A 25,600-nucleotide genomic window follows, 5' to 3' on the forward strand; every position below is an offset into this window, starting at 1 on the left:
TCTCTTTTTGATATTAATCATTCTGATAGGTATGAGGTGGTAGTTCACTGTGGTTGTCATTTGCATTTCTCTGATCACGAATGATGTTGAGCATGTTTTTATGTGCCCATTGGCTAGCTGTATGTTTTCTTTGGGAAAATGTCTGTTCAGGTCCTCTGCCAATTTTTAAATTGGATTGTTAGGTTTTTGTTGTTGTTGTTTGAGTTCTTTATATATTTTGGATATTGACCCCTTATCAGATATGTGATTTGCAAGTATCTTTTCCCTTTCAGTAGGTTGTTTTTTTGTTTTGTTGATGGTTTCCCTTATTGTGGACAAGCATTTTTAAAAAAATGTAGTCCTATTTGTTTTGTTTTTGTTTCCCTTGCCTTTGAATTGAGGTCCAAAAAAATATTGCTAAAACTGATGTCAAGGAGCTTACTGTCCATGTTTTCTTCTAGGAGTTTTATGGTTTTGGGTCTTACTCAAGTCTCTAAACCATTTTGTGTTAATTTTTAGATATGGTATAAGATAATGGTTCAGTTTCATTCTTTTGCTTGTAGTTGTCCAGTTTTCCCAGCACCATGTATTGAAGAAATTGTTCTTTTCTCATTGTATATTTGGGCCTCCTTTATTGTAAATGACTATACATACATGGGTTTATTTCTGGACTCTCTGTTCTGTTCCATTGATCTGTGTTGTCTGTTTTATACCAATACCATGCTGTTTTGATTACCTTAGCTTTGTAGTATGGTGTGAAATCAGAAAGTGTGATACCTCTGGTTTTGTTCTTTTTTCTCAAGATTGTTTTGGTTATTTGGGGGATCTTTTGTGATTCCATACCTATTTTAGAATTACTCTATTTTTTCAAGGAATGCTGTTGGGGTTTTGTTAGGGATTGCATTGAATCTGTAGATTGGTTCGGGTAGTATGAACATTTTAGTAACATTAATTCTTTTAATCCATGAGCACAGAATATCTTTTCATTTCTTTGTGTCTTCAGTTTCTTTAATCAGTGTCTTACAGTTTTTCAGGTTATAGGCTTTCACCTACTTCGGTTAAATTTATTTTATACTTTCTGATGGGATTGTAAATGGGATTGTTTTCTTGAATTGTTTGTGATAGTTTGCTATTAGTTATAAGAAAACAACAAATTTTTATATATTAATTTTGTATTCTTAATTTTATTGCATTCATTTATTAGTTCTAGCAGGTTTTTAGTGGAGCCTTTAGGGTTTTCTATAGATAGGATCACATCATCTGCAAATAGTGGCAGTTTTACTTCTTTACTAATTTGGATGCCTTTTATTTCTTTTTCTTGTCTGATTGCTTGTGGCTAGGACTTCCAGTACAATGTTAAATGAAGTGGGGAGAGAGTCTGTTAATAATTTGCTTTATGTATTTTGGTGCTCTTGTTTTATTTGCATATATATTTGTAAATGTTATATCTTATAGCTGGGTATCATCATGTAGTGCTCCTCTTTCTCCTGTTACAGTATTTGTTTCAAAGCCTTTTTTGTCTGAAATGAGTATAGCTACATCTGTTTTCTCTTGGTTTCCATATCCATTGAATATCTTTTTTCATACCTTTACTTTTAGTCTGTGTGTGTCCTAACTTTTGAAGTGAGTCACTTGTAGACAGTATATGAATGCATCTTGTTTTATTTTTTTTTAGTGCACTCAGCCATTCTCTCTCTGTCTTTTGATTGAAGATTTTAGTCCACTTACATTTACATTACATTACATCACAATAAGTATATACTTACTGCCATTTTGTTAACTGTTTTCTGGATGTTTTTATAGTTTCTCTCTTTCTTTATTCTTTTCTTTCTGTCTTCCCTCTGGTTTGACAACTCTCTTTGGTGTTACATTTATATGATTCCTTTCTAATTTTCTTCTGTGCATCTACTGTAAGTTTCTGCTTTGTGGTTAGGTTCACAAATGTAATCATTTGTGTGTAAAAATCTATTTTAAATTGGTAATAACTTAAATTTGGACACATTCTAAAACTACATTTTTAAACTCTCCATCCCCCCTAGATTTTGCTTTTTGTTTGTTTATTTTGTTTTTAAGATTTTATTTATTTATTTGACAGAGATCACAAGTAGGTGGAAAGTCGGGGGTTGGAGGCGGGGGGTGGGGTGGGGGGGGTGGGGTGGGAAAGCAGGCTCCCTGCTGAGCAGAGAGCCAGATTCAAGGCTTGATCCCAGGACACTGAGACCATGACCTGAGCCAAAGGCAGAGGCTTAACCCACTGAGCCACCCAGGACCCCTACATTTTGTTTTTGATGTCTCTTTTTACATCTTTGTATTTTATGTATTCCTTAATTATTGTAGTTTTTGTTAATTTTACAATTTCTGCCTTTCAACCTTATTAGTAGCTTTGTAAGTGAATAATCCACTACCTTTACTACGTATTTACCTTTTCAGTAAGATTTTTTTTTTTTTTTACTTTTGTATGTCTCTTGTTATTAATTAGTGCTATATCTGTTTAATTTAAGCCTTTTAATATTTCTTCTAAGGGTAGTTTACTAGCCTTTGGCTTTTGCTTATCTGGAAGATTCTTTATCTCCAAATCTGAGAGATTACCTTGCCTGGTAGAGTATTCTCAGGGTATTCGTGGAAATTTTTTCCTTTCAGCACTTTGAATATGTCATGCTACCCTCTTTTGACTTGCAAAGTTTTTGCTGAGAAATCTGCTGATAGGCTTATGGAATTTCCCTATATGTAACAGTTTGTTTTTCTGCTTTTAATATTCTCTCTTTTTTTTTTTTTTTTAAAGATTTTATTTATTTATTTGACAGAGAGAGATTACAAGTAGCCAGAGAGGCAGGCAGAGAGAGAGAGAGGAGGAAGCAGGCTCCCTGCAGAGCAGAGAGCCCGATGCGGGACTCGATCCCAGGACACTGAGATCATGACCTGAGCCGAAGGCAGCGGCTTAACCCACTGAGCCACCCAGGCGCCCTAATATTCTCTCTTTATCTTTAACTTCTGATATTTTAATTATAATGTATTTTGGTTTGGTTTTCTTTGGTTTCATCTTATTTGTAACTCTGGGCTTCCTGGACCTGCATTGCCTGTTTTTTTTTCTTTAGGGAGGTTTTTAGCCATTATTTTCTTCAAATAAGTTTTCTGTCCCTTTATCTCCCTATTTTCCTTTTGGGACCCCTATAATGTGGATTTTGAGAGAGAGAGAATGTAAGCAGGGGGAGGGCCAGAGGGAGAGGAAGAGAGAGAATCCCAAGCAGACTTTGTACTGAGTGCAGAGCCTGATGTGGGACTTTATCCCAAGACCCTGATATCATGACCTGAACCAAAATCAGCAGTGGGACACACAACCAGCTGAGCCACCCAGGCACCCCTATTTGGTACTTTTTTAATGTTTTCTATTTCTTTGTTAAAATTCTCACTGTGTTCACCCATTCTCTTGAGTTAGGCAAGCATCTTTATGACCATTACATTAAATTATTTTATCAGATAGTTTACTTACTCAGTATCAGCAAGGCCTTTTTCTGAAGTATTGTCTTATTATCTCATTTGGAACATATTTCTGTTTCCTCACTTTGACTCTCTGTGTTTCTGTATAGTAGGCAAACATCTACCTCTCTCAGTCTCGAAGGAATGGCCTTATGTAAGTATGATCCTTTTCATTCAATCTTGCTTTAGCTATCGGTTGTCTCTGAGCCTTTATGATTGCCTAAGCTACCTGAATTATTTTTGATGTTCTTCCATTGTAGAGAGTGTGCCAAGACCTGTTTGTAATCAAAGCACCTGCTAATTGGAATCCAGACTCTCAGGCAGCTGCTTAAAGTATGCAAATATGTATAGTCCTGTGGGACCTCAGCTGTAGTCCTAGCTGATCTTTAGATTAGTAGATTGGTGGGTGGGGGTCCCCTGGGTGACAGTTGCAAAAATTGGGGCTCCAGATGAGTATATAGGCTCCTTTCTGGGAAGTCTCCTTGACTCTAGTGAAGCTAACAGGGTGCACAAGGATGATTTCTCCCTGCTTGTGTTCCCTGGGACCACTCCTTTGTCTCTATGTGTGAGGGAAACCTGCCTACCCTGCAGGCTGAAGCTTCAGGCTAAGTGAATGGGTTTTATTCACTGTGAGACTGGAGTTGTGTTTCAGTGTGCTGTCTGTGTAGTGTCCTGGGGGTCGGAGCCTGCCCAGAACCGCCTTTCCAGTTGTTATACAGTTCTGTGGAGCTTTAGAACACCAGTCCTCTTGGTCACCAGGGCCAATCAAGGGTGTCTCTTGTGTGAATTGCATGTATCTGCTGGCTTTATTGAGTCAGTTGGAGAGGGTAGGGGCAGGGCACTGTCACTGGCTTCAGAAAGGCAGTGGGGAAAATGCCTTAACGGCATTTTGCATCTGTGGGCTTAAGTGATTCACTGGAAGTGCCTTTTCAGTTTGCCCCCTTTGGCTTTGGGCTGGCAGCAGGAGAATGCCACGACTGTTCACAGTCACCAGCCTCAGTCAGGGGGCAGGAGAATGTTGCGTTTGCCCACACTCACAGTCTTAGAGAGTGGGAGAGCTTTGTGATCTTGCCTGCCCCAGCCAGGGAGCCAATGGAACATTGCTCCTGCCCTGACCTGTGCCAGCAAAGCAGCAGGAGGATACTGCATCCATTCTCACCTGCCTGTGCTAGCAGTAGTGACCAGTAGGACTCTGGTGAGCATCTCTGCTGTCTCCCGCTCCTCCAGCCAATGCCCCCAGATTAGCAAATGAATCTCTGTCACCTGTAGCATAGGCACTTTTCAGATTTGTGTCTCAGGGCCCTCAAGATGACGTGTGAGCCCTCTGAGAGGGGAATCTAAGTTTCCTCTAACACTTCGGGAACCCCAGCCATACCCTCACTGGTTTTCCAAGGCAGATGTTTTGGAGGCTTTTGTCTTCCTGTGGATAGCAGGGGTAGATTGCCAGGTATGGGGCACCAACCTCTCCCTTGCCCTGGGAGGAGTGCCTGTTTGGCGAGATCCCTCCCTGTTGTCTGTCACCATGCCAGGGGTGGGGTTGTTTATGAGACCATATCTCTGTCTCTCCTGCATATCTTGATTGCTCCTTTTATCCATTTTTGGGGAGAGCAGTTCGTCTAGTTTTCAGGTCTTCTGTAGAGGGAAGTGATTTGTATGTTGTAGCTTTCGATTTGTTGTGTCCATGGGAGGAGTGGAGTTTAGGATCTTTCAGTGCTGCTGTCTTGGACCCTCTCCAGAAAATGTTCATTTTTAAAGAGTTGGAACTTATGAGTCCTTTTTAAATCTAAGCTAATTTTTATTTTCACTTTTTATTATTACTATTTTTAAAAAGATATTTATGTATGTATTTATTTATTTGACAGAGAGAGGGAGAGAACAGCAAGAGAGGGAATACAAGCAGGGGGAGTGGGAGAGGGAGAAGCAGGTTACCCTCTTCTACACCCCCCTCTCCGCCAGTCAGGGAACCTGATGGGGGGCTCCATCCCAGGATCCTGGGACCATGACCTGAGCCAAAGGCAGACGCTTAATGACTTTTTACACTCAGGTGCCCCTGATTTTTTTTTTTTTTTTTTAAGATTATACTGGACAGATGCACTCTGGTTTTCAACCCTCAATGACTATTCTGTGGTTTTCATGGGGACGGCTATATGATCTTAAGCAAGTCACTTTGTTCCTAAGGCCTGTGTTTTCCTATTCTGTGAAGGTACTGCAATCAGTTGATCTCAGGTTCTTTACAGATGTAACACTGAATTATACATTGCTAATTTATCTGTTTATTTATTTACCTTTGTCTATGCCCCAGCTGTCCCTCTACAATTATTTTCTTATTTTTGGTGTAGCAGTCAGTGGACATGTTGGTGTGCCATTTTACTGCTCCCTTTCTTCTCAGGTAAGGAAGTGCCAGGGACTTGGAAGCCTCTAGAGACTAGATGCCACTGGCACTCCAGAGACTTCCTGAGATGGCTCTGGGAGCTTTCTTCCTTTCTCATTCTGCTCTGTTTCCAGGTCTTAGATTCTGTATTCCCAGATCATTACCCTAGTAACATTAGAATGCTCTTTAAGTACCTCTGCTCTGCACGCTAACTGCTGGTTTGGAAAAGGGGCAGTGTGATGGTAGTGATAGGAGCTTTATTACTTGCACGTAGCTGTGGCCAACTTAGAACTTTTACATCTTTGCAAAATAAAAATAATAATACCCCACAAGATTTTTGTAAAAATTAAATGAGATAAAGTTAGAGTTCTTAGGGGGTGCCTGGGTGGCTTAGTCGGCTAAGTGGCTGTCTTTGGTCTGGGTCGTGATCCCCAGGGTCCTGGGATCGAACCCCACAGTGGGCTCTCTGCTCAGTGGGGAGTCTGCTTGTCCCTCTCCCTCTGTCTCCTCCCCCTGCTTGTGCGATTGAGAGCTCACTCATTCTCTTTCTCTCTCAAATAAATAAAGTCTTTTATTTAAAAAAAAAAAATGAAAGTACTTAGCTTGGGTTTGGCCTATTTAAGGATGCAATAATAAATAGTAGCTGCAGTTTTTATTGTTGTTATTAAACTAATATCTCCCTTTTAAGTGCTAACTTGATTCTGGACAAACAACTCATCTCTGTGATGGCTTAGATTAATGTTGATGGTACCCGTGGATAAGAATGTCTCAGCATTGGCTCTATTGGCATTTTGGGCTGGATGATTGTTTATTGTGGGATGCTGTCCTGGGTATTGTAGGATGTTAAGAAGCATCTCTGGCCTTTATTTTACTGGCTGTCAGGAGTACTACCACCTCCTGTTGTGAGTATTGCCAGATGTCCCCTGGGAGGCTGAATCACCCTCAGTTGGAAACCACTGTGGAAAGTGGGGATGTCACTTCAGGGATGCAGTCTTCTCTTAAGCATCTGAGAATAAAACAGGGACAGCAGTAGATTTGTAGCTTTTTGTCTGTATTTCCAGGAAGGGCAAATGGATTCCGTTGTCTCTTATAATTCAACCCATGAGATTGATGTATTATATTGGAAAATGAATAAATCCCCTTATAAAACTGTCTTTTAAAGAATCATTGATTACTCTGGCATTTTGCCTTTTCTGTCACCGCCACAATAGACCCTAGGCCTGTTAAAAGATCCAGTCTGTTCTCAGTTCTTGAACTTGTACAAGACATTTTTAGTCCACCTTTAGTTCCACTAACCAGTGTGTTCTAGCATTAGTCCATAAACTTGGCATCCATTATTTCAGGGCTAAGCCCTGGACAACTTGTTAGAGACACCCTTTTCCTCTTCCCAGCTTTTTGCCTTCTTGGCCAATACTCTGTATAGTTTCCCTCTTCTGTAGTCACCTTCTCCATGGGACTGATCCTGTTCTGAGCACCATCCTACTTGCCCAGGGCCCTGCGGCCTGCCCATCAGTCAGTCCCTCTTTGCAAGAGCTGTTGGTCTTGTTCTTTTGATCACTAAGAGAAAAATATTTCCCTTTTTCTATTTGTTTACTTGTTCTCATGCTAAAGGAATTCTTGCTATGGTTTTGACAACTGGTTTTCTATAGTCTAAGCTCTCATTTTGTTTTTCAAAAAATAAGATTTGATGCTTTCTGTTTGCAAGTCTCTATATTAGATGCTGCTAGAAGGTCACGAACATGAATAGGATAACTGGGTATTTTCTCAAGGATGTTCTTATCTATTCAGGAAAAGTAAAGTTGTATATACCTAAATAATTACAAGTGGAGCTAGGAGTATAGTAAGTGCAAATAACCAGGAAAAAGGGCAGTGTTATGTTGGCGTAGTATAAAGACGAACCTTTAGTAGAGCCTTCTAACAGTGAGTGGAGGTAATCTGGTGTACTGAAAAGGGCCAAATCTTTTGAGTCAGACGGTCCTGGATAAATCTATTTAATCAAATGTTAGCTATGTGATCTTTGGCAAGTTACTTAACCTCTCTGAGCCTCAGTTGTGTTTTGTGTGTGTGTGTGTGTGTGTGTGTGTGTGTGTGTATTGATTGGTGAAAGCAGAATTAGTAATCCCTTCTTGAATTGTTAGGAACTAAGTAAGATAATATATAAAGTGATAACAGGGTACCTGGGTGGCACAGTCAAACATTTGAGTCTTGGTTTTGGTTCAGGTTGTGATTTCAGGGTCATGAGGTTGAGCCCTGCATTGGGCTTCGTGCTCAGCACAGAGTCTGCTTGGGACTCTTTCTCCCTGTTCCTCTGCCCCTCCCCTTTGCCCCACTCTCATGCATGTACTTGTACTCTTTCTCTAAAATAAAGAAATCCTTTTTTTTTTTTTTTTTAAGGTTTTATTTATTCATTTGACAGAGAGACAGAGCACACAGCAGGGAGAGTGACAGGCAGAGGGAGAGGGAGAAGCAGGCTCCCCACTGAGCAGGGAGCCCAGTGCGAGGCTCCAGGAAACAAGGATCATGACCTGAGCTGAAGGCAGATGCTTAACCGACTGAGCCACCCAGGTGCCTTAAAATAAATAAATCTTTAAAAGAGAAATAAAGTAATCAGTGTACTAGCTAATACAGAGGAGGCATAAAGTAAATATAAATTCCTGCTACAGAGATGAGGTAAAGATGCCATATGACCCAGAGAGTCCCCCTTAGGCAGGTATTTCACAGGCAATGTGACTTTGCACAAGTCCTCTCCATTTGGGGCCTTAGTTTTTTAGCTTCAGAAATTCAAGGTTTGTCAGATCACCTAGAATACATCAAGTTCAAGAGACGGACTCACTAAATTTTAAGAGACCTGTGTATGAGCCAGAATGTTTATTTGCATTGAGGGCTATTCCTTTCTGTTATTTGGAATTTTCATTTTTCCTAACCAGGGCACATCTTGTTGATATGAGTAGGGACAAATTAGTAAGTGGGTGGTGGTTTGAAGAGACTTAGATCTGAATAAATGGAAGTGGTTAATCTCATCTCATGAGCATTTCACTTATTAGGATGAAATATCCCTTCTTTATGAAAACTAGGTGAAAGAGTGCTTCTCCACAACAGAACGTATTTTTCTAAATAAATGTGATGTTTTATATTCATCAAACTCAGAGTCTTTTTCCCCTTAATGGCCTAGGGTCTGATGAACTCATATAGTTATCTGGCTTTTGCTTCCTTGGATTCCATGCTGACCTTTCCCTTCGGATTATGGTCAGGGCCTTGTGCTGTTGATTAGATTTAAGCTTCTCACTTAACGATTTCACACCTCTTATGTTGTTTTGACCTTATACCCAGATCTCTAAGTTTAGCTTATTAAAACACAGAGGCATGTATTTCCTGAAATTTTGGGAGTTTCTTTTTACAGATACTTACCTCATTCCATCTCGTGCATTATGTGTAAATTTTTCTGCTAAGTGTCCATTTTTTGGAGCGTCCTGGTAGGAGAGGGGTGAGACAGTGCCTTGTAGTGGAAATAGGTGCATTTTACGTTCCCAGCAGTTACTCACTTAGTTGATTTTCCAGTGCTGCTGTGTGAAGAAGGGTAAGGATCATCTACTGGATCTGTTAAATATAAGCAGACCTAGGCCTTGAGTTGAGAGTTCTGTCAGGGAACTTGGAAGGTGCCTTTCAACAATTTATTTCCTGATCCTAAAATCTTTGCTCTCCTTGTTGGATTTCTTGGCTCTAGTATCTAGATCCATTGTCTTTTCTCACAACGTTATCTTTTATACTTAGAATCTCACATGTTTAGTGAGTTTATCTTTTGTCAGTTTTGTTAGTTATGTTAATATGTCCCTGCTTGCCATTCTGTAGTGTTGTTGTCTGAAAAAAAATCCTGAGGAAAGTTATTAACATGGATAGTGTCCCTTTGAGAATAAATTGTTATCATTCTTTGAATCCTGCTTGTACTTCGTATCATTTTTAGAGAATTTAGAGAATTAATTTTTTTCAAAGTTATCATTTTCATATGTACAGAAAGCTTTTTAATGGCCCAGATTTAATTTATGTATCTTTAAGTAATTATCTTCACAGTTATTAATGAAAATTTTCCATTTAAAGCAATGATTTTATTGGTATTTAATGAAATTTGAGCAAGGGATGTATGTCCACTTTTTGTTGTGCATTCCACAGTCTTGCCAAAACTTCCACAGTCTTCTAATTATATTTTTTAACTATCATTTGCCTAGTAATACAGAGAATCCTGTTATTATTTTAATCAGCTTGTTATGAAATCCATAAATTAAGTCAGCATTGGCCAGTGTCTGATCCCATGTTCTTTCTTTCTATTTTTTTTTTTCTTAAGATTTTATTTATTGCAACAGAGAGAGCACAAGCAGGGTGAGCAGCAGGTAGAGGGAGAAGCAGGCTTCCCACTGATCTGAGAAGGGAGCCCAATTTGTGTCTCAGTCCCAAGACACCAAAATCATGAGTGGAAGGCAGGGGCATAACGAATCACACTCCCCTCAGATCCCATGTTCTTAACCACTCTTTGTATACCTGCTGAGGAAAAGGACACAGGTAAAGCACCCATAGATTTCTTACATGAAGACATGTTCTTAGACCACTCTTCGGTCAGGAAATTGTGAGTTGGAGATCTCTTGAATAAACACCTTCCCTTAACCCCAGGACACCTTAAGAGTACAACCATGAAGTGCTTTCAGTGGGTGGAGTTAGTGAAAGGCTCAGAGGGCATTCTTCTCTGAATATCTCTATTTATTTATTTTATTTATTTATTTTTTTTAAAGATTTTATTTATTTATTTGACAGAGAGAGATTACAGTAGACAGAGAGGCAGGCAGAGAGAGAGAGAGAGAGGGAAGCAGGCTCCCCGCTGAGCAGGGAGCCCGATGTGAGACTCGATCCCAGGACCCTGAGATCATGACCCGAGCCGAAGGCAGCGGCTCAACCCACTGAGCCACCCAGGCGCCCCTATTTATTTATTTTAAATTTTATTTATTTTATTTGACAGACAGAGATTACAAGTAGGCAGAGAGGCAGGCAGAGAGAGAGGGAGAGGAGGAAGCAGGCTCCCTAATGAGCAAAGAGCCCGATGCGGGGCTTGATCCCAGGACCTTGGGATCATGACCTGAGCCGAAGGCAGAGACTTTAACCCACTGAGCCACCAGGCGCCCCTGAATATCTCTATTTAAACCCTCCATTTAATCCTCAACTACTAAACGCTGGTGAGTTTTAGCTTTCTAGCTCCTTAGGCCACACTTTTCCCTGACTCTATAGAAGGCACCCTTTAAAATCCGAGGCCCCAGCCATCCTTGCCTCCTGAAACTCAAACCTCGTTGATTCACTGTTTTAAAGACTAGAATACAGCAGGAGTGGCTGGGTGGCTCGGTTGGTTGAGCATCTGACCCTTGATCTCAGCTCAGGTCTTGATCTCAGGGTCCTGAGTTCAAGCCCTGCCTTGGCCTCCATGCTGGGTATGGAGAAAGAAAAAATAAATAAATAAATGAAGACTAGAATACAGTAGAAGTAATGAGATGTCAGTTAAGAGATTAGGTTATGAAAAGACCGTGGCTTCCATCTTGAATGCTCTCTTTTACTTTATCTTGGTTCATTTACTCTAGGGAAAGGTAGTTGCCATGAGACAGCCCTACGGAGATGTGTGAGTGACCTTAGAAGCAGATCCTCTGGAGCCGGCGCAGACCTATGAATGAGCTTGACAGCACTCTTTTTCTAGTTGAACTTTGAGATGACTGTGGCTGATACAGAAGCAGCCCCTTGAAAAAACCCTGAGCCGGAACTACCTGGCTAAGCCCTCCCTGGTTATGGACCCCAGACGCTGTGAGAGAATCGGTGTTTGAGTTTTCTCAGCTGTTAAGTTTTGGGGTGATTTGTTGCACAGGAATAACTAACACACTGCCCTCAGCTCCTCTTTCCTGCTGTGCTTCCACTGAAACCTCATCTTTTGACTCCTTGCTCATTCTTCAGAACCCAGTCTAGGCCCATATCAGATGATTTTCTTTTCTTTCCTTCCCTTTTTTTTTTTTTTTTTTTTTAAAGATTTTATTTATTTATTTGACAGAGAGAAAGATCACAAGTAGGCAGAGAGGCAGGCAGAGAGAGAGAGAGAGAGAGAGGAAAGCAGGCTCTCTGCTGAGCCGAGAGCCTGATGTGGGACTCGATCCCAGGACCCCGGGATCACAACCCAAGCTGAAGGCAGGGGGGTTACCCACTGAACCACCCAGGTGCCCCCCATATTGGATGATTTTCATCTGGAATTCAGCAAGGGAAAACTTAACTAATTTCTCTGGACTCCAGTTTCTTTCTCTGTGGAGTGTGGGATTGGTTGGGTCAGGTGATTTCCAGATCTTTTTCAGCCCTAAAGTTCTGTGCTTTGGGATTTCCCCAGGCACTGTCTCCAGTTTCATCAAAAGAATGAATATAAGAAATAACAGTTGGAATCAACCAAACTTTATTAACACTGGGGATCTTGTTTTCCAGGTTGACTTGGGGATAAAAGGCAACAGAAATGTTAGGCTTATGGTGACTAGCAGAAATAGCAGAACTGCATCTGTCTTGGTGACTCCTCAAAATCTCTCATCAAAACTGTCAACTTCTAGGAGCACCTAGGTGGCTCAGTCGGTTAGGAATTCGACGTGATCTCCCCTCAGGTCTTGCTCGGTCATTGGGCTCCACACTGGGCATGGAGCCTATTTAAAAAACAAACAAAAGCCATCAACTTATTAGAATTTCCCGCCTTTTTTCCTCATTCTTAATTGTCACTTACTCTGGTCGTACTAACCTCAGCCACTTAAGGTAGCCCCAGGAAAATGAGAGGTAGAAGCATTACAGGGAGGAGCCCAGAGAAGTACAGACTGATGACAGCAGAAAAGTGAGTATGTGAAATGACTGACTTCTCAATCCAAGATTTATAGAAACTGATGTTTGTATATATTCCAGGATCATTGTTTTGGATGCAGTTTGACTCCCAGCTGACCACTCCTGCCAGGACCCAGAAATCCTCCACTCTACATGTCAGGGGATCACCTCTGCTGCCCTGGGGAGAGAAGAAAGATGACTAGGCCTTGCACAGGGTAGACAGAACTCTCCCGGTTGGTTAGTCAAGAACTGTGGAGTTAGGGCCTCTCCAGGCACTGCTGGATTCACCCAGGGATTCTGAAGATAAGAGACATGGAATAAGCACATGGGAAAGGGGAGGGTTCTAGAAGGTGCCTACAGGATGGATTCTTACTATACACCGATCCGTCTGACCCACTGGGAGCTTGGAGCAGATCATGGCTTCACTGATGATGGGCTTGATTCCACGCAGGTTTGCTTTCTGATAGTAGTCACTGCATGTCTGGAGATCCATAAGAGGCACTTCCAGCTCCTTCAGTATGTAAGACGGCTTCATATCTGTGAGAACAAAAACAATCAGAGCTGTCTTAAAAATGCAGGAAGCAACTTTCAGCTAGGGATAGAGATTTCATGCCTCTGTTTTTCAGGGATTTCAGCTCTGCTTTTAAATATTCTGCCTCCATATCAGATGGCATTCTTCTTTCCAGTTCAGGAAATAGCTGAAGGGCTGAGTTCCATGGGTCTGAACAAGGCAGAAGGCATTTGCTCCCACTCAGATGCCACAAATAACAGAAAATCTTGTGACTCAGGAAAACCCAAAACAATGACGCAGAATGACCTCATTTGGCCTTGGGATATATTGTTATATTCCATAGAATACGAAGAGGTAGTAGATCTAGCAGACTCTGAAGAATGAAGACCGTTGATTCAGTCATGAAGCTCTACTCTCCTCTCCTGACTTGAGACTTGCTGAGGAGCCTTACTTTTTTTTTTTTTTTTTTTTTTTTTTTGGTTAACATTCCAAACATGTATATCCAATGAACATGGCCTAAGTTTTTTTTTTTATTGGTATTCACTTCAGAAACTTGAATCCACAGATATAAGCAGTATATTACCAGAAAGTTACAAGTAAACACAGATTATACATGCAAATTTCTGTTCACAAAGGTCACATGTGCAGGTATGTGAATTAGAAGCGTGCGTCTAGATTATGGCCAAACTGTTTTAAAATGCAGAAATGTAAAATTACATTTTGAAATATGAAGAGATGGTCTACACACTTCAAAAATCAAATGTTGCTTATACCAGATGTATGACAGCTACAGGATTCAAGTGACAAGCAATAAGATCTCAAGAAATTAATACTGCTCAAAGAGAACGGGAGCCTTACTTTTTTTAATACATCTTCATGCCCGCTTCCCCTCTCCACCTAACCACATATACCACCCAGGTGCAGAGGGAAAGCTCTGTTACATTTCAGACTGAGAGCTACCCTGTCTGTAAGCTCATTGTCTTGTCTTTCTCACTTTGAAGGTCTTAGCACTACTGCTAAACAAGAGCAGAGGCAGACACGAATAAGCAAGAGAGATTGCAGCAGAAGTATGAAAGCAAAGGGGAGGGAACAGGGTCAAGGAGAATTTGAAGTCTGTGGCATGTCAGATTAATTGCCTTGGAGAGTGCAGTATATGTGGAGCTAGGGCTGGGATAGGGAGCAGGGGTTAGAGAATGTCAGCTGAGGAAAGAGAGCTCAGAAAATCCACTTACCCTCACGTTGGTGCATTCCAGAATAGCCCCATCCAGTCACCCAGCAGGAGGTTGAGTTCTTGAGCTGTACTACAGATGAGGGGAGGCAGATGGGCAGGACAACAGGGGTAAAAGAAACTGGATAGGCCAGTTTTGCCACAGCAATGGCACTAGTTGTGTTTCCCTGGAGGTGAGGGTAGGGGATAATCCTGGACACAGGGATTGTCGTTGTTTTAGAACTTGGGCGATCAGAGACCTGAAGTGACCCTACCAACACATGGTATTTTCTGGTGTCCTTAGACCTGAGAAGAGAAGCAGAGTGGGGGGACCATGAGTTTCTCGTGACTCTGTCATGGGGTGTCCCTGAAAACCCCAGTTCTGGAGGTTGCATTTTTCCCCTGACTCTTTCGTAAGCTTTTGTTCCTTCACTAAGTATTGAGCATTTCCTGAGGATATGAAGGAGACATGATCTGGCTCTCACAGGACTGGTGGCTTGTGTGCATGCGCGCGTGTCTGTGCGCACTGCGAGTGTGTGTGAGAGAGGGGAGTGAGGAAGGGAGGGAAAGAAGATGGCCAAGCAACAGGCAATTTAACAAGTACAGCCTTTAAAGTGTGATAAATACTATGCAGAAAATGGGATTTTAACTTAGAGAATAAAGGACAGGGGAAGAGTCTTTGGATTGGGCAATCAGGAAGGGTCTCACTGAAGAGATAAGTTCTCAACAGGGTCCCAAAAGACCCGAGTTTCAGCCTTGAGAAGAGCTATCAGGAGAAGCATGTGAGACAGAGGGAATATAATACAGACTGTGCAAAGACCTGGAGGGTGAGAAAGAACTTGGCAGTTTCTAGGAATCGAGGTGAACCTGGAGTAGAATGAGATGAGGTTGGGAAAATGAGCAGCTATCTGGTGATCCACAGCTTATTGGCCACAGTGAGGCAGCTGGCTTTTATTCTGTTGCCTGGGCATCCACTGAAGGATTTGAAGGAGGGAGTGACGGGATCTTACCTCTGACTTTTTGAAAAATCACTTTGTTATGTATATGAATCAAGTAGCAAAACCTGTTATACTACTGCAGTGGTCTGGGGCCAGCTATACTGGAGTCAAAGTGTATTTTGGAAATAAAACTGACAGAATTGGCATATGGAGGGTGAGGGAGAGTGAATTCATATTTCTGAGTATGGCTTGAGCAACTGGTTATGTTGTTGAATGAGACAGGGAAGATAGAAGTTGGTTTGGGATGATGGTTGTGGTGAAATTGGAGCTCTGTCCTGCTCGTGTGACCTTTGAGGTACCAGTGAGACTTCCAGATGGAAATGGGGCAGAGCTAGAGCTTGGGGCTATTGATGTCCATGTGGGTGTTGCCAGCCAATATATGATATTTTAAACCATAGGAGAGAATGAGGTCACCTGGGGTGAGTGAAGAGGGCTCAAGATTGTGCATGCAGAGTGGTGTGAACATGTGGCATGCTGGACAGGGAGGATTCCTCCCTCGGGGAGTATGTCCTTGGGTAGCTGCTGAGTTGGGGGCACAGGGGATAACTGTTATTAGGCATTCATTTCAGTCAAAGTGATTGTCAAATATGAAGATGCCTGCAATCTTAAGAGTAGTTGTATTGACTAGAGACCTAGGGCAGGAAACATTTGGACCCTTTTCTAAGGCACAGGGTACCATATCGGGCAGTGCAAGGTAAACTCCTGTCTGCCCGTAGCCCAGGATCTCCAGTCACCCGAGTCCCCTGACAGGTCTCTCCGAAGCAAGGCCCGCACTCACCGGAAGCAGCTTGCCACGGTCAGCACCCACTGCTTTGAGATGAGGGTGGCTGCACAGATGTGAAGCAGGCCCTGGCGGATGCTGACCTGCCAGGGCCACTGGCCCACGTTGGCCTCCCTGCCCGAGGCAATGCCAGATGAGACGGCAGGGCGCCCGCAGACTGCCGGCAAAGAGGAGAAAGGCATGGGAGATCTGCCCAGAGACCTGCTCCTCTGCCCCCACCCCTCTGCACTCCTTTCCCAAACCGGTGTCCTCTCTTCTGCTTGGCACAAATGCCTGTCACTTGGTCCACCCAGTCCTGTTGAACTGACTGGGGCCTCTTACTTGACTTCAGGAGATTCTCTGGTTCCTCCTCACTGGCGCCTAGGGAGAGAAAAGGGGGTATGTGGGAGACACCCATGATGAATTCTTGTTGCCATAGGAGGTCCACAGCCCATGCCCTGAGCAGCTGTCCTGGGCTGAGCCCCCGCCCCCCGCCCAGGACTCTCGTCACCCCAGGAACACACCTGAGATCCCCAGCAGAAGGGGCAGCAGGAAGACACAACCAGCTGGGCCCATGTCTTTTTTTTCCCTCAGAATCAGCACTTCCTTCTTTCTGGACTCAGGCTCTCAGGGAGAGGCCAGCTGGGGAGCCGCCAGAGAAGGGGGGCAGGACCAGCTTCTCCTGCTTCACCTCCTCTCCTTTGGTTTTCACAACACTCAGGCACTGACAGGACCAGACTTGGATGAAAGTAGAGTTTCAGGACCCAGGGGGAGGAGCTGGGGCCTGAGGCGCCCCCTGCTGTGCAGGAGAGCAGGATGTCTGGGGTTCTGCCAATAGGAAGAGGGGCAAGTTGGGGTGGGCACCAGAAGGAGCTGGGCTCAGTCAGTGCAGTGATCCTGGTGTGGAGCAAGGCCAGGCTTGCAGTCCTGCTTCTGTCCAGCCTGCCACATCTCAGGGACTTGCCCTACTTGCTCCCATGTAATTACCCTCTAGCCAAAGGTGAACCAACCTGGGGCGGATCCCTGAGCTTGGATCCCAAAGGGCTGTGCCCTAAGTCCTTGGCCTCCTGACCCGTTACAGAACTAACAAGAGAAAATAAAGAAAAGGAAATAAGCCAGTCAGATAGCTGACCAGTATTTTCTGCTTTGTCTCTTTCTCCTTTTTGTGTCGGTTTACCTGTTGTAATTTGTCCTTGGCCTTCCTAAATCAGCAAATATTTATTAGATCTGTATGATGCACAAGGTAATGTGCTAAATATGGCAGAATATATAAAGAAGCATGAACTATGGGGGCTCCCTGCCTTCAAGGTGCTGGCAATCTAGTTGGAGAGAAGTGGAATAAGGATGTAACTCAGGAGGTTTTTATTTATAATTGATCTCCTATTCATTAAAAAAAGAGAGCCAGGGGCTCTAAAATCTGAATGGGCTTGGATATGGCACATAACCAACGTACTGAGCAAATGTTGGTTGCTGTTTTCAAAACCATGGTGAGGAGGTTGAGGATGACATTGACACAGTTATTTAGGCTCTTTAATTCCAGAGCTGGTGCTTGGCACAGGAGGGCAGTGTGGGTACAGTAAAAATGAGTGCAATTAGAAGGCCTACGGAAATTGGGGGTGGGAGGAATTTTTACTTATAAAAAATCAAGCATAGGATTATTAAAATTGAGAATTAATTTAACTTGAGACCAAAGGAGAAAAGGATGAGCTATATAGTTCACATCACCTGAAGCATACCAATGAGCATGATCAGACCCTGTAGTCAGGAGATGACTTTCTCCGCCTTGGCAATAAATTCAGTGAGTTTGTTAGAATATTATAAAAAGTGCAGGGGTTAATGTAACAAGAAGTTTTCTAGAGGACTGAGAAACACACCTTGGTTTTTATATTCCCTTAATACATGCTAATGCCATCATTCTGAATCACGATTAAGGGATTTCTGTGAAGAACTAAACTAACTTAAATGAAGTATTTATTTTTCTTGTTATGTAACTTGAAACAAAAGTAGAATTTAGAAAAGATGCCTCTTTCCTCTTTCAATTACCAGTTTTTCCAGCTGTGCTTTGGCGAGGTCTGTATTTTCTAGACACCCTTCAGACTGTCTTGACATTTTATTTTCTTGACTAAGGAGCTTGGCTTATATTTCTGCCTCTGTGAGAGCCTCTCTCAGCTTTGTTTGGTTATGCGCTGCAAGAAGACAGGTGAGGAGGACAGTTTCGGGACCAAATAAAAGTACCAAAGATCTCAACACACAAAGTTTCATCTCCCCTATGCAGAAGGGAATGGATAAGGTCTGTCCCTCCCCAGCGCCAGACAAAAGCCCCAGACACCCTCTCTCCCTGGACAGCCGAGGGCATCTCAGGCCCAGCTCCCCCCTGGGTTTTGCAGCCATACTTCTGAAGTCTGGTCCTTCAGTGCCTGGTCCTGGGTGAAATGGATAGAAAGCAAAAATTATTTTAGCCATGATGCCCAGAAGTTAGATACTAGTATTAGGATACTAATGTGTATAATTAATAATGTAGACACATTACAAATTGGAGAGAGGAAGTAGGGCAGTTTAAAGTCTTTGTTTATAGTTCAGGTTGTCCTTCTAGTTTACAAAGAGAACAAACTTTTTTTTTTTTTTTTTAAGATTTTATTTATTTATTTGACAGAGAGAAATCACAAGTAGGCAGAGAGGCAGGCAGAGATAGAGAGGAAGCAGGCTCCCTGCCGAGCAGAGAGCCTGATACGGGGCTCGATCCCAGGACCCTGAGATCATGACCCGAGCCAAAGGCAGAGGCTTAACCCACTGAGCCACCCTGAGCCACCCAGGTGCCCAAGAATAAACTTAGTCTAGCAGTGTTAACATTGATTTCTCAGTAGGTTAGCATATGATCAGTTACTGGAGCTCGACAGTATTTTCCATTTGCATAACATTTTCCTCCACACGGTGATTGGGAAGGTTTTCATTTCTGTTTTATAGATGAGCAAACAGAGGACCTTAGAGGTTAAATGATTTAACTAGCTGTATTACTGTGCACTACAAACCTGGAAATTGCTTTCATTTCCTAGTGTACAATAGTAGTCCCCCTTCTTATCCCTGGGGGATGTTTCTTGAGACCCCCAGTGGAGGCCCGAAGTCACAGATAGTACCAAACCCTATATGTACTGTTTTTCCTACATGTACATTCCTGAGATAAAGTTTAATTAATACGTTAGGCATAGTAGGAGATTACCCACAATACCTAATAATAACTAAAACAGTTATAACACAATGCTCTAATAAAAGTTATGTGAATGTGGCCTCTTTCAAAATGTCTTACTGTACTATATCCACTTCTTGTGATGCTGTGAGATGATAAAATGCCTGTGTGCTTAGGTAAAGTGAGGTGAGTGATGTAGGATTTGGGACCTAGTGGATTAGACTAGTACAGACCTTCTGATGACGTCTGCTTCTGGACCACGGTGGACCAGGGGTGACTGAAACTGTGGAAAGCGAAAATGTGGCTAAGCGGGGGACTACTGTAATCAGATTCACATCCAAATCTCCTGATTCCTTGTCTGGTAATCTTTCCCTCCATGCTACAGCAGCCTCCCAAGTCCAGGAGACATTGTTTATTTATTCAGTGATCATTTTTTCATTGTCCATGCCAGACAGTGTTCTGGAATAGGAGGAGTAACAACATGGAAAAAGCCTCTGTCCTCATGGAGCTTATACTGTAGTTTTAGATCATGACAAATGCTTTGGGGAGAAAAATAGAATAGGAAAGGGATGCTGTGGTGGAGCTGTGGTGACTTTTAAATAATGGTAGTCAGGGAAGACATCACTGAGGTAATTTCTGAGCAGGTGTTGGAGGAAAGAGAGGCATTGAGCCAGTGGTCACCTGAGGGAAGATGGGTTGAAGCGCGAATGATAGCAGTACAAAGCCCCCCGAGGCAGGGGTGTATTTGGGCGTTTGAGAAACACTAAAGCTAGAGCAGAGTGCGTGAGGGGTGCCAGCAGTAGGAAATGAGGTCAGACAGGGAGTGAGCCAGACCGAGTAGGTCCTCATGGGCTTCTGTGAGGACTTTGGCTTTTATTCTTGGTAGAATGGGAATATTTTGTTCTGACTTAAGTTTTAAATGGATCACAGTGACTACTAGGTTGAGAAGGGTGAGGGGTAGAAGCAGGGAAACAGTTAGAAAACTGTTGCAATAAATTGGGCAGGAGGTAATGATGACTTTGGACCAGAGCTGTGAGGGCAAAGTGGTAAAAAGTGGTAGATCCTGGGGGCACCTGCGTGGCTCAGTCAGTTACATGTCTGCCTCCAGCGCAGGTCATGATCAAGCCCCACATTGACTCCCTCATCAGCAGGGAGCCTGATTCTTCCTCTCCTGCTCCCCCTGCTTATGATCTCTTTCTCTCTGTCAAACAGATAAACAAAATCTTTAATTTTTCGACCTGGGCCCCTGAAACTGTGGAATAACCACTTACTAAGATGGAGTACACTGTAAGACATGGTTTTTAGGGGGTAGATAGGAAATTCATTTATGGGCAGGTTGAGTTTACGATGCTTGAAAGATGTCCAGCCGGAAATGTCTGCTAGGCTATTGAATATATGAATGTGGAATCAGGAGATTGCCACAAACTGAAGGGCTGGATTAGGGTGTCACCAGCCCGTCAAAGTATTTAAAGCCTTAGAATGAGATAAGGTCACCTAGGGAATGAGTAGAAATGGAGCCCACTCTGAGTTTCAAGGCTTGACCACACCAAAGTTCAGATGAGATAAACAGGAACCAGTAAGAGACTTGAGAGGATAGCACGAGTTAGGCAGAGAACCGCTAGTAGTCTTCTGGTCGGCAGGTGAAGAGTATGTTTCAGGGAGGAGTAGGTGATTGGCTGCCAAGTGCTGCAGACAATGAAGAACTGACCATTGGATATAGCCTCATGGACGGATTCTGTTGAAGGAGGTTATCAAGTGGACATGACTGTCCGTTAACCCATGAACTGGACCTGGGCATTCAGAGGTTCCTTACCCCCTCCTCTGTTCTTGGAATGTGGGTTCCATTTGCCTTTCATATTCCTGGAGGCTTTCCAAAGACACATCCCTGAGATGGTGATGTGCTGCTGAGACTGTCCAGACAGGATTTGTGACTGGCCCAGTTAAGGCCTCTGTGTAGTTCTGATATTTGGCAGGTGAGGATAGATATCTAGTTGTCTTGGTGGCTGCCCACAATAAGCCTTGTGTAAATTCCCTTCCTTGTTAAACTACCAGTCTGGAAGTGGCCTGCTTCTTTCTTTGGTCTCTCCCTACCCTCTGTTTCATATCACCCCTGGGAAGCTCCCGGGGTGCTTGCAAACCAACAGATTCAAGACAGAAAGGGGAAGAATTTGAGACAGCAAATAAGGCAATTTTTTTTTTAAGTTGTTTTACTGTTAAGAGAAACTGAGAAATTGGGACACCTGGGTGGCTCAGTTGGTTAAGCGTCATGATTCCAGGGTCCTGGGGTGGAGTCCCACATCAGGCTTCCTGCTCAGCAGGGAGCCTGCTTCTCCCTCTGTCTCTTCCACTCCTCCTGCTTGTATGTGCTTGCTCGCTCTCTCTCTGACAAATAAATAAAATCTTTGGGAAAAAAGAGAAATTGAGAAACAGCTGGCAGAAGGGCCTAGGTGGTACAGTTTTTTGTTCTTGCTCTAAGATGGGAGAAATTATTTCATGTTTGTGTGCTAATGGAATTACTTAGAAGAGGGAGAAATTGATGCAGGAGAGAAAGCAGGAGAATCGCTGCAGTGTCCTTGAGCAGACAGGAGGGGACTGAACCTAACTGTCAGCTGGGGCGTGAGGATGCTTGGATTGGAGCACAGGCAGGTCTTTTGTACAACAGGAAGAAAAGTAAGTATGTGAATACAGATGCCGTTTGGTAGGAGATGTGGTGGTAGAAGTTCTCTGCTGATGGTTTCCATTTCCTCAGTGGGAGACAAATCATCTGTTGAGAGTGAGGACGGGAAGGGAAGTATTGAGGACCCTACAAGAGGGAGTGAACTAGTCATCCACAAGTGTGGGAGATGAATGGGCCAGAGATATAATAGCGTGACTGCTGGACAGCAGAAAGCGTCCACTGGCATTTGAAGTGAAATTGCCAGACTTAACGTTGTTCACGGGTAGTGTTTGGCAACATGGGTGGAGGCATAGAGAGGCAGAGTGGTGGCAGGACCCAGGCCAAGGTTCTCTAAGTGGGTACAATGACGGGGCCAGGAAAGGGAGTGATTATAATGAGAAATAATGAACTTAAGCTGGGAAGGAGGGAAATAAGGAATGAGGGGACTGTAGAGAGGAAAGCAAGGCAAAAATCAGTGAGTTCTACATCTTAATGGGGTTGAAAATGATTGGAATTGGCTTTCTTGCTCTCAGGAGTGCGGGAAAGACAGTTAAGTGTGCTGGGAAAGTGAGATGCTTGAGGTTGAGGTCACGGAGAAGATGCAGTTATTGGTGATAACAAGGCAGGGGAAGATCACGGAGGTAGCATCTGAGGTCGGGTGATAGATCATTTAGTCCTGACGGTAGAGTATGGTGGGAGAGGCCCTAGACATCAGAGAGAACTGTCAGAAGCACAGAGAGGCCTCTGGCTCTCCTTTCTTTCACTTTTCTGAGTCTTTTTAAGTATGGATCTGAACACCAAGGACCCCAGGCTTAAGGGCCACTGAATCTTGAGGCTGGGATGCGTCCCTCAGTCGTCCTCTTTGTTGGCCGAGCCTCACCTAGCGATTCAGCTCAAAAACCACTGTTTTCTTTGGCCACAGTTCCCCATTTGGTTCCCAAAACCATCATGGGAGACTTGACGTTAGATCTGGTGCTCCTGTGACCAGAGCAGAGCGCCCTTTTTCTCCAGGCTGTCAGGTGGAAAGAAATCTAGAGTTAACAATTATTATTAAAATCCTACTAAGTCTGGCTCCTTCTTCTGTTACATGCAAGGCATAATATATAGTTAGTTTTTTTCTTTACAATTATTGAAAAAATTTGAACAGTCGAGAAATGAAGATATGGAGTAAAATAGAATGTTTCCCTCCTCGCCCTCTTTACTTCTAGCACCTCTTGGGTGCTTTTCTGAGCATCGCTCCAGATGTCTTTCCTTCTTTTTCTGCCTGTGCATGTATATTTGTGTGGCTTCTGTGTATACATATCTCTGTGTGTATGTGTGTGTGTGAATACATCACAGAAAAGTGGAAATATTTTACATGCAACTTCCCTTTCTCCCTCAGGTCCTTCCATACCAACATATACTGAGCTGAAGACTTTTCTTGAGCTCAGCTGCATAACATTACACAATGCAGAAGTATAGCGTGACTTTAAATTCATATGCACTGATGGAAACTTAGTGTTTATTTTTTGCTATTATAAATTATGCTGTAGAATATGCTAAGGAATATCTATGTTCTTGGGTACCTCTGTACTTGCTTTGGTGTGAATTGCTCTTACATGGGATTACTAAAAAAAGTACCTAGTTTTTTGTTTTTTGTTTTTTAAATTTATTTATTTGAGAGAGAGACAGTGAGAGAGCGTGAGAGGGGAAAAGGTCAGAGGGAGAAGCAGACTCCCCGTGGAGCTGGGAGCTGGATGTAGGATCATGACTTGAACCGAAGGCAATTGCTTAACCAACTGAGCCACCCAGGCGCCCAGAAAATACCTAGCGTTTTAAGTCTGATCTCTGTTTCTAAATTGTCTTTCGCAAAGATGGTACTGAGTTACAGTGATTGAGAGCATCCCTTTTCCTACCTCCTCATTCATACTCATTGTTGATTTCCTCAACTCCTCCACAGTAGCTCATCTGATGGGACTATTAGGAGAAAACGTTTTCACTAAACAATACTGTACTAATTTGGAGGGAGTAACTGAAATTGGGGAATAAGAAAAATAAGAAGATATTTCATTCCTATTCCTTATGCAGGGGATGGAATATTAATGCTTCTCCAAATTCTAAGGCTGAGCTTAAACAGAGAGGGCCTTAACTGAATTTTTTTTTTTTAAAAGATTTTATTTATTTATTTGACAGAGAGAAATCACAAGTAGACAGAGAGGCAGGCAGGGAGAGAGAGAGGGAAGCAGGCTCCCTGCTGAGCAGAGAGCCCGATGTGGGGCTCGATCCCAGGACCTTGAGATCATGACCCAAGCCGAAGGCAGCGGCTTAACCCACTGAGCCACCCAGGCGCCCCCCTTAACTGAATTTTTAAAGAGGAAAGTGATCAGAGGCAAGGCTGGAGAGTAATGGAAGCCATCATAATAAAAGAGCAGACTTGATTTCTGTTTTGTCCTTGAAAATGTTGTTTGCAAAAATCTTTTTTTTTCAAAGTTTATAAAGATTTCTAGTTCTCTGGTAAACCCTTCTAAATCATTGATTCCAGGTTTTATCGGAGTTGAATTCTGAGTTTGTGGTGACTGAATTGGAAAGAAATTTTATATGAAGTTTTATTTGTTCTACTTGATCGTGTTTTCAAAGTTTTGGCCTTTTTTGGAAGGAGAAACCTCTAATGGTTCATATTTAAGATGTAACAGTATAGATTTAGTACTGCTTTTTCATTTTCTCATGCTTATTATTCTATATAGAAATTTATATTTATGATCTCCCTCCAGTTAAAAGATATTTATTATTGATGCCTTATAACTGATAATTTCTTCAGAGAAACATTTGAAAACAAGTTTTAGGTATGAAACTAGAAGAGCTAAGTAAATTCTTTTTCTTTTATTTAACCAAGAAAATATTTTTAAATGTTATGGATGTAATGAGTGTATACCTAGGACAAAGCATATGTATAGACTCTGAAAATATGCCTGAGTGTATGTATGTTTTGGATAACTTTATTGTGAATTCAGACTTGTCAGCAAAATAATTACATACCCTTGAGTGCTCTATAGTTGGGCTTTCACATAAGTACACATCTGTTTAAAACTCGAAACAATCTTTTAATACCCACTTAACTGTTTTTGAGGCTTACTTTATGTCTTTGATGAGAAGACGATAGAAGAGTAACAGATGGACAACAAGGATATTAAATTGACAGGGAAGCAACTTAGTTTAGTTACTTTAGTTCCTGAATTAAAGATATATATATATATATATAACAGCATAAAGTCACTTTAAGAAAGTCCTGGGACTTTGTTTCCCCTGAAGTCTTTTGCTTGTGATTTGTCTCCATTTGTGGTGTTGTTGTTTGTTTGTTTGTTTTGTTTTTATAAGCCCTGGTGGTGGGTGGGGTGGGGAGAAAAAGGGAAGAAGAAAAAGATGGATTTGAACCCCTCTTTATACCAAAGTCAATGCTATTTCTGCTTCTCCGAGTTTGTTCCCCCCCCAAGATTTTATTTATTTATTTGACAGAGAAAGAGATCACAAGTAGGCAGAGAGTCAGGCAGAGAGAGAGAGGAGGAAGCAGGCTCCCTGCTGAGCAGAGAGCCCGATGTGGGGCTTCATCC

The 25,600-nt window shown here is 42.6% G+C and overlaps 2 protein-coding genes across 5 annotated transcripts in view; one reads left to right on the forward strand and one right to left on the reverse strand.

The window, feature by feature from the left end:
* The window catches only part of SH3D19 (SH3 domain containing 19), a 179,796-nt gene that overhangs the window by 43,263 nt on the left and 110,933 nt on the right, over positions 1–25,600 (forward strand). The gene's annotated exons all lie outside the window — the stretch shown is intronic.
* LOC122889587 (serine protease 48-like) lies at positions 12,029–14,909 on the reverse strand. The gene is made up of 4 exons (XM_044224880.1): positions 14,441–14,909; positions 13,071–13,234; positions 12,621–12,875; positions 12,029–12,528 (listed from the first exon to the last, which is right to left on the reverse strand). Exons 1-3 carry the CDS (start codon positions 14,808–14,810, stop codon positions 12,630–12,632), a joined length of 780 nt encoding a protein of 259 aa, XP_044080815.1. The 5' UTR covers positions 14,811–14,909; the 3' UTR covers positions 12,029–12,528; positions 12,621–12,629.

The sequence above is a fragment of the Neovison vison genome, chromosome 11, assembly GCF_020171115.1.
Source record: "Neovison vison isolate M4711 chromosome 11, ASM_NN_V1, whole genome shotgun sequence".
NCBI classification, from domain to species: domain Eukaryota; kingdom Metazoa; phylum Chordata; class Mammalia; order Carnivora; family Mustelidae; genus Neogale; species Neogale vison.